The sequence below is a fragment of the Leguminivora glycinivorella genome, chromosome 12 (assembly GCF_023078275.1).
Source record: "Leguminivora glycinivorella isolate SPB_JAAS2020 chromosome 12, LegGlyc_1.1, whole genome shotgun sequence".
Classification (NCBI taxonomy): Eukaryota; Metazoa; Arthropoda; class Insecta; order Lepidoptera; family Tortricidae; genus Leguminivora; species Leguminivora glycinivorella.
The window spans coordinates 12,102,203-12,117,832 of NC_062982.1; the positions used below are offsets into that span (position 1 = coordinate 12,102,203).

The following is a 15,630-nucleotide window of genomic DNA, read 5'->3' on the forward strand; positions in this document are numbered from 1 at the left end:
CACGGAGAAACTAAAAAGCCAAAAATAATAAACCTTTCAATTCAGATTTCTTATCGTATTGCAATAAGCTAAACATCCAAATTATAAACAAATCAATTATTTTTGGAGTCGGTACCAGCCTGTGTATGGTTGGGTGGGGCAAACAGGCAATAGCAAGGCGACGAACAGGTCTGGTACCGACTACAAAAATAATTGATTTGTTTATAATTTGGATGTTTAGCTTATTGCAATACGATAAGAAATCTGAATTGAAAGGTTTATTATTTTTGGCTTTTTAGTTTCTGTGTGTTTTGTAACGCGCTTATTTTTGAAGGCGGTTTTATTTTTTGCTTTTTAGTTTCTCCGTGTTTTGTAACGCGCTTATTTTTGAAGGCGGTTTTATTTTTTGTAAAAAAAGTTTATTTATTTGTTGATTTTTAGTGGTTCCTATTGATATTATACGTATCAGTCCGAATATATGTACACTAGTGAAAGAATTATCCTTTAACTCCTAACCATTGAGGAGTTGACCTTCCATCATCAGCTCAGCCACATAAAATTATTACCATCAGGCGTAAATACTGGTTTACCTTTGAAAAATACACTAAAAACATTACATGTGCCTATAACATTTGAAGAGTTTCCTCGATTTCTCCAGGATCCCATCATCAGACCCTGACTTGGTGCCAATGGGACCATCTCGGGGTTATACCAGTTCGATCAAAAAAAAATTTTGAAAATCGGTCCACAATTCTCGGAGATATCGAGGAACATACATACAAAAAAAAAAAAAACATTCAGTCGAATTGAGAACCTCCTCCTTTTTTGAAGTCGGTTAAAAAATCACATCAATTTGTCTCTCCGTTTTGCTGTGAAAGACGGACAAACAAACAGACACACACACTTTCCCATTTATAATATTAGTATGGATATCTAACTTTGCCTTTTCCTTTAAGAAAGAGCTCAAGATTTCTAATTAAATTTACAAGATCAATATAAGAAAATAAAAAAATGAATTAAAACATACATTTTTCCTGTTTTTATTTTTGTTTCTTATTTTTGTCTGTTTTTAGATTTTATACATTTTTATGAAAACTGTAAAAGCTACAATAAAAATGTCTAGGTGAAATATATTGTGTATAAAATTCTCTATTATCAGCAATTCCCGTCAACTTTGTACAATGCCATGTCAGCAAATTTTAATTGATCCTATTTTGTTACCAACATTTAGTAATATAATTCGAAATTCGTAAGATATATACAGGATAATTGTTATAATTAAGAAAATATAGATACTAGAGAACCTTAATGACGAAATAAAACTTAATAAAATCTCAATTCATCAACAAAATCTTGGTAACAAAATAGGAATTAATAAAAACAAATTTAACTTTTCCCTTAATTTTTGTACAAAGTTGACGGGAATTGCTGTTATATTATATTGTGTTTGCAAGAACATGGTTAGGATTATAGTAAGGCGGCGGAATTGAAAAAAATCGTCTAGTTTTGAAGTTGACGTGACTGGAGAGTATACTGCTGACAAGTGGTATTGTTGTGATCGGTAGACTTTACTGAGTACGAAAAACTGACTTGTCGCATTCTCAGACTGTGGGGGGGTTAACTATGACGTCACAAAAACCGCGTTCCCGGGTTTTTAATTTTTTGCCAATTTGTCTAGAACCCCTTATTCAATTTTGAAAAATGAGGTGTCGATTAAAAGCGTATGACATGCTGATTAAGATTTCTTATATCTGAAAAGTATAGTTTTGTTAGTTATTTTTTTATTAACAATAACGCGAGGTGTATTTGTTTGACGCTGAATGTATAGGAACGCGTGTCAAACGGTGTGCCTCGAATGCGGTTATATGCTTGTAGTTTGATTATTTATTATCCGATTGAAGAAATTTAAAAATTAACGGATAGCTTAATAATGTAGCTAAATGATTTACATAACATATTTTTTAGCTAAGTGGCCGTTTTCATTGACTTTTTTTGTGTGACAAAAGTAAAAAAAGACAGCCAAAAAAAAATATTTTTGCATTATTATTAATAAAAAATTAACTACAAAACTATAATTTTAACGTGATACCAAATCTTCAAGGGCACTGTATAAGCTTTCAAATGACACCTCATTTGACAAAATCGGATAAGGGTTTCTTAGTCAAATTTAAACCCGGGACCGCGATCTTTGTGACGTCATAGTTAACCCCCTCACACCCCCCCACAGTCTGAGAATGCGATAAGTAATTTTTTCGTACTCAGTAAAGTCTACCCATCACAACGATACCACTAGTCAGCAGTATACTATCCAGTCACATCAACTTTTTCCGAGACCCTCTGGCCGCTCTACTATTAGGACTGATATAGTCACAGAGAACCTCCTATAGAGTAGCAATCTTGTATATTTTGTTCGCGATACGAGTCACCAGTGTTTGGGGTGCGAGGAGCGGGCGGGGAATGTGTTAAGCGCGCTGTGATTGGCCGTTTCAAGGACGGCGGGCAGTCGCGCCAGATGAAAAGGGACAGAAGTATGACTCCCTCTACTGACGCGTAAGTGGCCAATGTAAGTTGACCTATGCCGGCTCTGAATAAATTATAAATATGACTTATTTGTGGAATGTAATGCCGTCTGTTTTTAAATTTGAGCTTCTTGTTACCTTTCCACACCATTTCACACTACAGGTGGACATCTTTAAGGCATCAAAATACCCTTTTCCAATTTTTTAGTGCGAAAAACACGCGCTGCTTTCGGGTCTGTTACTTGGTCGATACTGATCGGGCACGGCGAGCGCCCGCGCTTATATCAGTGCAAATACTAGGAAGGCTGGCGACCGCGAGTCGTCTTGTAATGGATGTCTATAGCGGTTGGTCTGTGGATATAGTTTTCAAACTATGCTTAATTTCATCTCATAATATTTGCTTCCTGTCATCGGAAAGCGGGATAAGTTTCATGGTTTATGCCGCATGGATCAAGATCAATCAAGTTAAGGAAACAAACAATACAGTTCAACTTTCAAGTGTTTGGCTTGTTACAGTAAAAAAAGTTTCATATCAATTATGACCTCCTTAGCGCGCTTTCACATTATCTGATCCGATGTTGGACCGATATCCCATACATTACAGGCGCCATCTTGAATTTTTTCCATTGAAATCCTTCCGACATCCGATATCGGATCGGATAATGTGAAAACGGACAGGGTTAAATTAAAAATAAAATGTTAAATTTGGTGATGTTGTATTTTGTTGTTACCCTAATGTAAAAGTTTCATCCGGTTTTTAACATCCTTAGGGGTTACATTTATTAAAATTGCTGAAATAAGTGTTGTGTTTTACTAAACTACTTTTTCCCGAAATCAAGTTCCTTAAAGTTAAACTTGTTTCCCATACAAAATTTCATCCCCTTTTTTTTCTTCATATTTAAGTCATACTTTTTCAGGAAGTTTGAAGTCCCTATCGTTCCTAACTTCAAATAAAACAATACAAACTTCAAGAAAAGAACATATACCCATCTTAAAGGCCCGGTTACGCATCTCCACCCCTTCTGGTGTTTTGTGTGTTCATGGGGACAGTGATCATTTACCATCAGGCGACCTGTTGCCTCTTATCACAGAAAAAAAAACATCATACTGATACAAACTTTCATCCTCTTATCCAAATCATTAATTCAGCAAGTACGACACAGAGGCACTTTAACATGTCAAGTTGTCAACATTACACAGAAAAAAATTGCAGTTCACTTTATAAATGCATCCTGATACGCTTTTTAGTTTCGGCCCTGCGTTGATCAGTCACGCAGGGCATTTGCATTTATATTATAAGGTAGATTTTTATTCCCGTCTTGCTGTAAAAAATGTAAAGGGGATCACTGCATATTTTTTCCCCTCGTATGCGGCCTGTCAATTTTGATCATTGAAATAGTGACCTTGTCATTTAAAACAATAGATTAAAATTCCCACGCACGGATCCGTGTCTCAGCATACGAGGAGTTAATGACTAAATTTGGGCATACCTTATGTTTGGTGCATATTATTAGTTCCTCTTATTTGTTACAGGGGACAAGATATCTGATTTAGAAGGAGCAATAACTGAATTGACTGCAAAATATGAAGATGTTGCAAAAAAATTGCTGGTTGCTGACGAATCCGTTGCCGAGTTAGAGAAGCAGCTTACAACATTAAACTCGGAGCAAGACAAGGCGCGGGATAAAATTGCTCGTTTGGAAAATGAAGCAATTTCTCTTAAAAGCGCGCGAGATGCTGCAGTGGATGAAAGGAATGACTTAACACGTATATTGGAAAGGCGAGACACTGAAATTGAACGGTTAACGGCCAACGAAGCATCGCTTTCACAACAACTGCGTGCAGCTATTGACGCAAAATGTGAAGCTCTTGCCCTTAATGACGAGATCCAAAGTAAAGAACTGGCTTTGCAATATCGTGAAAAACGAATAGAACAGGAAAGAACTCTTCTCAACTCTCAAATTTCTGGATTGACTGAAGAAGTCAACAGGCTTACTTCAGAATTGCAGACCGTAAGACTGAACAGTACCAGCAGATTAGTTAACGTGGAAACCCAGTTAGCTGAAAAAATCGAAGAACTGAATGCCGCAAATGAAACAGTTTCTCAGTTAAATGAGGTAAAAAAGAATTTAAATACCCGCGCCGAAAATCTAACACAGCGCCTTCTTGAGCAGAGGGAAGTTGAAAACAAAATGACTGACAATTATAAAAAAGAATTGGATGCCAAAACAAAATTAGCCGATTTATTCAAAACTATGCATGATGATGCTGAGGCAAAAACTATGGAGCTAACTGAAGGCATTTCAGAACTGCAAAAGTTACTGAATGAAGCTACAGAAAAATATGGTGAATTGGAAACGAAATATAAGCAGGCCGAATTAGACCATGAAGAAATGATGGAGAAAAAGAATGAGATCATTTCTTCCCTTAAGAATGAACTAGAACATGCAAATGATCTTTTAAAGGCTGCAAATGCACAAAACCTTGACATGGCATTAAGTGACTTAGCTCCATCTGCAGCTACAGCTAGTAAGCTTTTGAAATCAGGAATGTCCTTGACTCAAATTTATTCACAGCTAGTAAAAGTCACTGATGAACTAGCACAAGAAAAAGAAGAAAATAGACGACTTAACATAACCATCAATACTATCGTTCAAGAATTAGAGGAAAAGGCTCCAATGCTCCAAAAACAAAAAATTGAATATGAAGAAGCAATAGAAAGTAATACAGCCTTATCTCAGCAAATTGATTCTTTGGTGATTGAATGCAACAGGCTAAGGGATGACTATAATGAGTCCTCTAAAATCGCCAACCATTATAGCCGCGAAAATACAAGACTCAAAGGCGAGCTCGCAGATTTGGGAAGGCAGGTTTGTTTCTTGTTGAAGGAAATTGAACATAGTCGCGGAGGGTTACTTCCTAATGGCGATCACGATGCCTCTAATACTGCCTCAAATGCAACTAATTCATCAGATCTTAGTTCATCCAGGATCATATCCAAGACATTAGTAACTTTCAGTGACATTCAGGAGCTACAAGCAAACAATCAAAAACTGCTGCGCATGGTTCGCGATTTGACTGACAAGCAAGAAGAATTTGAGCGACACAAAGAACAATTTGAGACAGGAGAAATGCAAAATAAAATAGAATCATTGAAGAACAGAGTTCTGGAACTAACCGAAGCCCAAGACCGCCAGACCAAAATGGTGAATGGTTTAATTAGACAACGCGATATGTTCAAGAAATTATATCACGACCTCATGAAAGGCAAACGCCATGAAGTGAGTTCCGTTTTGGAAGATATTGACATGGAAAAGGGAGATTCATTTACTATGGAAACTACTGAAAAACCCCAAAAACCAGCAGCTGAAGCACCTGCTCTAGAAATAAAGTTAAAAGAAACAGAAAAACACTTGGAACTGTTGAAAGAGGAATATAAAACATACAAAGAAGAAAAACTAACAAATGAGAAAATGTTGTTTGAACAAATTGATAACATGCGCCAAGAGATATCAAAACTAACAGCGGCTAACAGCAAATGTGCGTCAACCTCGGAGTATAATAACGAGAGACTTAAAATCTTGCAAACAAATGTTACTACTTATAAAAAGCAAATCGCATCTCTGGAAGAAAAGAACAAGGCTTATAATGCTACAATTGCTAAGCATGAAGTTTCTCTGCAACACTTGCGCGACGAGGCTCTGAATGCGCAAGGTAAACTTGCTGCTGCTGAAATACAAGTAGAAAATTTAAGATTGGAATGCAAATTACTAAAAGACACTGAGCTGCGGCTGCAGACTGAAAAAGAAATATTAAACCGAGAACGTCAGGGTCAATCCTTACTGTTGAAGAACCTTGAATTAATTAAGGCAAGCTTAGAGCGAGTCGAAGTTGAAAACCGCTCAAAAATTGAATCGCGCTTGGACGAGGCGACCAGAGAATGTTCTGCATTAAGAAGAAGGCTACAAGAAGAACAAGATAGATTTAGAGAATTAGCGTCGCATCTTGAACGTCAAACTGAAACCGCTAAATCGCGTATGCAAGAGGAAAAAGATGCAGCTGACCAACTGAGAAAAGAAATGACACAACTACGGGCTGATTTCTCTGAAAAAAATAAAGCTAATGAAGAACTTGCTAAAAAACTTAAGATCGCATTGACGCCTAATTCAGATGGTTCGTTTGATTCGATGAAGAAGATAAAAGAGTTGGAAAATAAACTTTCAGATAAAGAGGCAGAAATCCAATCTTTACAAGAACAGTTGAATGTGGCAAAGGAACATATTAAACAATACTGTGACATATCAGAAGGTGCTGAAAAAGAACTTAAAACACTTCATACTGAGTATGAAACATACAAGTCTGAGACAGAGGCGAAACTTTCCGAATATACACAAAAGTTACAACACCTTGAAGAAAAATGTGGGGAACTTGAAGCAGAACTTACTTTACAGGCTAATGGAGAGCAGTCTATCAGTAACAATGCTCTAAGGCGAGAACTAGCGGAAGCTAAAGAAGAATTAAAGACTGCTTTAGCGGACTATGATAATTCTCAGTCAGAGCTTACAGCCTTGCGAGCAGAAATAGGTAAAATGTCAGAAGTTGTCATTAAAGCTGAAGAAAAATATAATCATGAAATGATGCTTCATTCTACTGATATTCAAGCTTTGTCCAATGTGAAAGAAGAACTGTCTAGAGCTCAAAATCAAATCAATGAATTAGTCGCATTAAAAAATAATGCTGTTGAGAACTTAGAAACTGAAAAGGCTGCTTGGGCTGAAAGAGAAAAAATGATTGCTGCAGAAAACGCGCAGTTGTTAGAGCGTTTTAAGGATCTAAATGATCAGAATTCATTGTTACATAACCAGATTCAAGCATTAGGTACTCAGTTGTCCGTCACACATGCCTCGAGATCCATGTCAGAAAGCATGAATGAATCAGCCAATGATTCGTCCATGAACGTATCTATTTCTGAGGAAGATGGAAAATCGTCAGAACAATTATTCCAAATCGTCAAGTTCCTTAGGAAAGAAAAAGACATTGCTATGGCGAAGTCGGACATTCTCAACGCAGAGAACATGCGGCTGAAATCGCAGTTAGAAATTGCGGAAAAACAACTTGATAGCGCTAAGTTGGCGTTAGCTGCTGAAAGAGAAAATCTGAAGTGAGCATGGTGACTGTTAACAAGCAATCAGACATTCTTAGGAAAGTCGAAACGCTGAATGCTTTGACGGATAGCAACAGAATTCTTAGAGAAGAACGTGATACTTTAACAAGTCGCGTAGAGGAACTCACTGCCTCAACTAGGCAGCTCGAAGAGAAATTAGCTCCACTACAGGAAAAAATCAATGACATGACTTCAAGGAATGAAACATTACAATCAGAAAATACATCATTGAAAGCAGATTCTGCTCGCTGGCGAACTCGAGTCAACGCTTTGGTGGAACGCGCCAACAAAACCAGCCCAGAGGACTGGAAGAGGCTTCAAAATGAAAGGGAGACACTGGCTAAGATGTTAACCAATGAAAAAGACAGCACCAGAAAGGCCAATGAGGAACTTGGGGCACTTAGAGTCGAAAAAAGTAAGTTGGAAGAGCAATATACAGTATTATCGCGGCAGCAAAGTTCTCTGGTCGAAGAAAACAAGAGGTTAACAGAAGAAATAAATACCCTTAAAGATGACATGGCTAGAGTTACTGAAGAACTTACCAAGGTTAAGGCGGAGCTTGCTACCGCTCTTGAAACAAATGCTAAGCTAACTGAAGAAGTCGCCAGTAAAGATGCTTCTCTCAATGACATTAGAAACAAGGAAATGCAAATTAGAAAGATAGCTAAGAAGTACAAGGTGCAGTATGAAGAGTTGGCGAAGTCTGTTGAAGAAGAAAAGAAGAAGACAGAAGGGGAAGCTGCTGCAGCGGACGCTGCTTCGGCCGAAAGCGCTAAGAAGATGGATGCACAGCTCACTGAAATACAAGCTCAATTGGAAGCTGAGAACGCCAACAATGAGAAATTAAAACAAGAAATTGAAAGTCTCAGAACGGCAAATACTGACAAAGAAGAGAAGGCCAAAGTAGTATTGAAACAAGCTAAGAATAAGATTGTTCAATTAACTGAGCTGAAAAATACGCTAAGTCGCGAATTGGAAGAGGCGCGTACTAAAATAGGTGCCATAGAACAAAGTAATCGGGACGAGCAAGACGTGAGGTTGGCTTTGATCAAGTCTCAGTACGAGGGCCGCCTGTCGCGCCTCGAGAAGGAGCGAACGGAGGCTCAAGCGGAGAAGACGCGAGAGATCGAGGCGCTACAACAGAAGGTGACGATGCTGCAACGGCAGCTTCAGAGCCAAGCCTCGGCGTCCAAACAACAGGCTACTACTGAGAAAACCACGACGGACCCGCCCACGGCGAATATCAAACCAATGGCTGGTGAGTTCAATACCATTATATGTTCATTTGTCATTATTATTGGCAGACCTTTGCCTGACCTTTTTCTTCTTCTCTATATGAACGAAAAATTAAGTTATCATCTCAGTAGGCCGTGATTATTGTACAAATAACCTTGTACTAACGGAATCTTTGATTTCAGGTGTAGCTCAACAAAGCGCACATACGATGGCGCGCGGGCGCGGCGGCGAGACCCCGCTAGCATCTATCCGGCCTATGGCGCAGGTCGGCCCTACAGCGCCGCACGACGCACACACCACCGAGTATATGCCTGCGTCCTCGTCTCGCCCGCTGCCACGCGCTGCACTTGCTGCGTCCACTGCGCCGCCGGAGTCCACGCAGGTTTGTTCAAGTCTTAAACCTATAGGAGACACTGCTCAAGTCTATCCGACGCGTTGCACTGCGCCACACATTAAAGTACACCACGCCTACCCCTAAAACCGGTAAGCACCTATTAGTGACTTATACAGCTTATACTAAAGGGGGGGGGGGGGGGGCACGAATACGTATTTGAAGTGGCTTGCGCTGATTTCCTTTCAATTTTTTTTCAGGATATGGACACCAGTGAAGCTGGTATGGGCAGTTCAGGTTCTAGTGACAGTTCAGCACAACCTTCATCGCATTCCCAAGCTCCTCAGCAAGTAAGTGGTTTAATGTGTTATATACTATAATTCTTACAGGCTCGCATATTTTTCCATAGTACTTAGCTTAATTACTTAATTTTATTAATTCTCGGCAGCTACTTTATACATCCGGAGGATGTGAGGTATCTCGAGTTCGAAACTTGACCGAGCTTCTAGTAGGTTGCGAGGAATGGTCGCAGTGATACATACTAATATAATAGTTGTGTGTACATCGCAGGCCGTAGCCCTCGTGATGCCTCGCATCGAGCAGCCGAGCGGCGCGAGCTCCGGCGCGGCCGTGTCCGGCTCGGCGTCCGCCGCGGTCACCAGCGTCGCCGCTCCCGCTGCGCCTGCCACTTCCTTGCAAGGTACTTTTACTGCGAATACTGTGATTACTAAATTGTATTGCTTGTAGATTGAAAGCTTGTCGATCTACCACAAAAAAAGTTTGTTAAATGACCTATTTTTTAAGGTTTATGTTTTTCCAAAAATCTTCTTCCTTAACTTGAAATCGAAGAAATGTCTTCTGAGACCATTTTTTTGTATCAGCACGCGATCTGATATCTGTCCTCACGGATTCACTATCAAAATACATCCTGTATATGAGTTGCTGGGGCTACTAAAGTTCACACTGTTCACAGCACAGTAGTCGACAGCGACTTCATCACATTCGTCTTGACCAATGCTCGACTAACCTTAGAACGTACGTTTCACAACCGAGACATCAGTTGCCCTAGTTTGAAATGAATACCATTGTACAGGCGCCACAAGCGGCACACCAACATCGGCCGCTAGCGCGCAGCCGTCCGGCGGCGTGAGCACATCCCACGCGCCGGCCGGCGTCAGCACCACGCACCCACCGGGCGTCAGCACGTCGCAGCCGCCGGCCGGCGTCAGCACGTCGCACCCGCCCGGCGTCAGCACGTCGCACCCGCCCGGCGTCAGCACGTCGCACCCGCCCGGCGTCAGCACGTCGCACCCGCCCGGCGTCAGCACGTCGCACCCGCCCGGCGTCAGCACGTCGCACCCGCCCGGCGTCAGCACGTCGCACCCGCCCGGCGTCAGCACCTCGCAGCCGCCGCCCGACGCGCGCCCGCCCAAGCGCCGTCTGCAGTCCCGCCCTGTCACCGCCAAGCGGACCAGGGTGCAGGTAACTACTCAGCACCCGACTACCCGATTATCTCATAGAGCGTGCGCAGACAGAGAGCGGTCTGCGTTCTGTCAGAGTTCCGCGTTCTGATGACCGTTGACCGCTCAAGAGCTCCAACGCACACAGGCGGTGTTTAAATTCTCGCGTTCTAGTTTCGTTTGTGTCTTTGTACATGCAACATGTCACTGAAAAGTTCGTTTTCCTATGAAGAATTATTGCTCAAAAATTCCACCTATTAAATTCTCCTTACAAATGAACAGCGATTCAATATTTTTATTCGCATGTCAATGAATATGGTTCATTAATTGAGAAAAATAAAGGCCGGCTATATTTTTAGGACATAATAATTACAAATTTATTAAGGATAAAATAAACATAACAGCACTTCGTCGTGTACTATCCGTAGATTCGACCTCAGAAATCCTTCCTTTTCCTAACAAATTCATTATTTTTTCTGTGTTTGCAACCTCAGACATCCCCGCGTTCCAGCGTTCTCTGTCTCGGCGGGAAAAGAACGCTAGAACGCGGCGTTCCGCTTTGACCGCCGCGGGCAGACTGCCCGCTGTGTGCGTTGCTGCTACAGACTCGGTACATTCTAAAGAACGCAGAACTCTTGAACGCGGAACGGAGAACTCCAGACCGCCCTCTGTCTGCGCACGCTCTAATATCTCATTTACATTCAGCCCCTGCCGCTGCCCCTCGCTACCGACAATAATTCCCTAAATACTGCTGCAGCAGGATCGGGAGCGGTCTGTGTTTACATACTGCTCTGCCGCTCACTTCGCTTCAAAGCGCGAGTGGCAATGGCAGTGGCATGAGAAGTATCGAGTTTACACACTCCTCTTGCCCACTTCCCTGCTCACTTCGGTTGAATTTAAATATGGCCTGATTAGTAATCACCGATGCGGTGGGTTTTTACCATACCGCGTTGTGAATTATTTTTTTATTGCGATCCGCACCGCACCGGACTAATATGTATTAAGTTTAGGGTAAAGCGGACCGCGGTCAGCGCGGATGACAACATCAACTCTATACAAATTGATCGGGCGGATCGCTCGGGATCGAGCCTTAGAATTCACGTTATTTCCTCAAATGATGGCTCATAAATATCTCCTATCCTAGCAAAATATTAAGGTCAGTGCGGGCAAGACCGGCATAGTTTATTTGAAATAAAGTTTGAGTGGATAAAACTCTATAATTAATGTAGTCTAGCGTAATGCGCATGGGCCTATGGGATAGCAAATTTTATATTTTACAAAGCTTTTTTAATATTTTGGCGAAATAAGGTAATTTTAAGTGATAAAAATCACATTTTTTTAAGGCTCGGCGGGTTGACCGTCCCCCCGCGGTGAGTACGGGAAGACCGTCTAGTGCTTGTTGTCGCGTAATTTCATATGAGACTAGGTTCCAAAACCATGATCATTGTTATTTTACGTAATAACAGGGCAGAATGTGCTAGATAATTAATAAAATAACGTTGAAATTTTAAACATATAAGCATTTTTCCATTTATAAGGTAAGACCGGCATATGTCCCGTAGATGGGGTTCATAACCTTTTCTTTTCAGGTCCAATTTAGTCACGATATTACAGGCTCATATAAATCCAACTACTTATTTGTTTTTGAAACTTTGTTATTAAGTAAATGTAATAGGATATTAGGTACGTGAATTAGTTTGGTAACTTTTTTTAGCAATGTATGGGTTTTGCTATAGTCACTACCAGACTTTTGTGTCAAGTGACAGTCAGCAATGTCAAATTCCAGATTGATTATTAATTTTAGAATCATCACCCCGAGAACCTATTTGACCACACCCATGACCACTTCTGTGTCAAAGTGACAGTCAGCAATGTCAGATTCCAAAGTGGTGTTTAATTTTTAAAACAGCACCCCCGAAAACATATTTGATGACACCCATGACGACTTTTATGTCAAAGTGACAGTCAGCAATGTCAATTAACGGTCGGGTAGGCGTAAAATAGTCGGTCAAAACCGTTTTTAAGGGTACCCATACGGTCCCTGTTGGGTAATGCCACAGTATAATAAAGAGTACTATCGTACAGTATGGCCACTCCCGCTCCCCGCTGAAAGAGCCGCCCACCCCCTCTCGGTTACCTGACAGTTACCGCCTGTCAAAAACGCGAACAGTCGACCTGTCATATCTCACTCATACAAGCATAGTACGCGTTCACCTACACGAGCTTAGACTGTGTGCTAGGAACGCGCCTCTTTCATATATTTAATCGCCAGTGTCCGAGGTGTGGTAATGCTGTTTATAAATAATGACCAACTTGAAACCCTACTCTCTTTTGAAATATTTGTCGCCGCATTTTGCACAATCTACATATACTTAAGGTGGCTCGCTTTCCATACAAAAAACATCTACCATTTATTTAGTCACCGCACACTACAACTAAATAAAAATATGCGCATACATCTACTATACATTATCCATCGTCGCAGTATTGAACGAAATACATTGTTTCATACAGAAATCATGGACAAATCCATGCGATTTTTTTATTAATTTTACGAAAATGTGCGTGCCAAATTTTGTGTACAGACACAGAGCCGTCATATTTCGCGCATTTTTAGTTGACATTGTCATCAGTGACACTTGGCTCTTGACAAGTAATTATTTAAAGATATTGGTTTACTTAACTCAAGCAGACTCAGAAATAATGACGCATTTTGTCAATAAAGATACATATCGTGTATTTCGACACTGCTAGTGTAAATCGAAATGGCGTCTCGGTCAAACGCATTGACTATGAAGCAGGAGATCTCGAGCTCCATTCCGGAGTCTTTTTTAATCATTTTGAACTTTTTTTGGATTTATTAAGTTTTTTTAATATTTTCTAATAGAATAAATATTCTATTAAAAAACCGGCCAAGAGCGTGTCGGGCCACGCTCAGTGTAGGGTTCCGTAGTTTTCCGTATTTTTCTCAAAAACTACTGAACCTATCAAGTTCAAAACAATTTTCCTAGAAAGTCTTTATAAAGTTCTACTTTTGTGAAACATATGGTTCAAAAGTTAGAGGGGGGGGGGGGGGACGCACTTTTTTTCCTTTAGGAGCGATTATTTCCGAAAATATTAGTATTATCATAAAACTATCTTAGTAAACCCTTATTCATTTTTAAATACCTATCCAACAATATATCACACGTTAGGGTTGGAATGAAAAAAAAAATCAGCCCCCACTTTACATGTAGGGGGGCTACCCTAATAAAACATTTTTTTCCATTTTTTATTTTTGCACTTTGTTGGCGTGATTAATATACATATTGGTACCAAATTTCAGCTTTCTAGTGCTTACAGTTACTGAGATTATCCGCGGACGGACGGACGGACGGACGGACGGACGGACGGACGGACGGACGGACGGACGGACGGACGGACGGACGGACAGACAGACAGACATGGCGAAACTATAAGGGTTCCTAGTTGACTACGGAACCCTAAAAAGACTCTTACTATATTTCTTTCCTATTATTTATTTTCATACAAAAATACAATACAATCTTTATTATGCCTTTGTTGATAAAATAAAATATTACACGTCAGGTCAGGTACATAGGTCATAGTGTAGGCATAGTATTAGTAATGTGCTGACTTCCTTACATTTACTGAGCTAGTTTACCTATGTTATTGTTGTGTGAATGTTTTTCTTCAACAACTAAATAGTTATATCTAAGAATATGTATGTAGGTATGTGGGTAGCTTTTGCACATTGTAATTTTTCCTCAGTCACCCGTTGAGCTCAGAGACCACGAACGCTGTAGTGTTCGAAACGTCGGGATGAATTGTAAATTCATTATACACGATTTAATCCGTTTTCATAGTTTTTATTTCATGAGTAACTATCGCGGTAACTGAAGACAATATTAACTAAATGGTTACAAATAATAATTATTATCAATATAATCTGGTCCAGGCAGGCAATTATGGTCGCGCGATAAATGATAAAACATCTGGCCGTCCCTATAATCGCACTTACTAATAGTGCGACAGGGACGGCCTGATATTTTATCGTCTATCGCGCGACCATGCTACCCGTGCTGTACTAGCTTTTGCCCGCGGCTTCGCTTGCGTTAGAAAGAGACAAAAGTAGCATATGTCACTCTCCATCCCTTCAACTATCTTCACTTAAAAAACATGTCAATCCGTCGCTCCGTTTGGCCGTGAAAGACGGACAAACAAACAAACAAACACACATTATCTTTGGTAAAACAACGAATTCTTCCACTTCAGATTATAGAGTAAGCAGCTTTTCCCATTTATAATAAACTAGCTTTTGACCGCGGCTTCGCTCGCGTAAGAAAGAGACAAAAGGTAGCCTATGTCACTCTCCATCCCTTCAACTAAATCCCCTTAAATAATCACGTCAATTCGTCGCTCCGGTTTTGCTGTGAAAGACGGACAAACAAACAGACACACACCCTTTCTTATTTGTAATTTTAGTATGGATTTGACATTATTATTTATATTTAAATAATTATATACGTATAGCCTAATTTCGTCGGTAACAGCGTGTTATGTAATGGCGTCGTTGGTGAACAGTCGCCTGTCACGCCGTGAAACTGCGTTCGAATCCCGGGATTCTATGAACTTTTTGTATTTTTTTTGGATATAAATTTCGTATTTTTTATTGACCGAGCAAGAATGGAGAGCCAAAGGTATCAATTTTATCTTAGAGAACATATTGATTTTTTTATTGTCATTTTGATTTTCTATTTATTAAGTTGAGATATAAAACACAACTTTTAATACCCTCGCTAAATATAATATATTCTCAAAATTACTCCTTAGATAAAAAAAGTCCACTTGAGTTTTTAAAGCACTACGATACTCAGTTAACTATTGCATTTTCATTTACTAATTTAAGATTTCAAAAGCAATTTGGATACCCTTGCTCCA

The 15,630-nt window shown here is 40.1% G+C and overlaps 1 protein-coding gene across 1 annotated transcript in view; it reads left to right on the forward strand.

Moving 5' to 3' along the window:
- The window catches only part of LOC125231642 (nucleoprotein TPR-like), a 35,036-nt gene that overhangs the window by 1,623 nt on the left and 17,783 nt on the right, over positions 1 to 15,630 (forward strand). Inside the window, 6 exon segments of the mRNA XM_048137124.1 lie at positions 4,032 to 7,646; positions 7,649 to 8,920; positions 9,081 to 9,280; positions 9,490 to 9,579; positions 9,800 to 9,929; positions 10,323 to 10,711. Of these exon segments, the coding sequence (XP_047993081.1) occupies positions 4,032 to 7,646; positions 7,649 to 8,920; positions 9,081 to 9,280; positions 9,490 to 9,579; positions 9,800 to 9,929; positions 10,323 to 10,711 (5,696 nt within the window).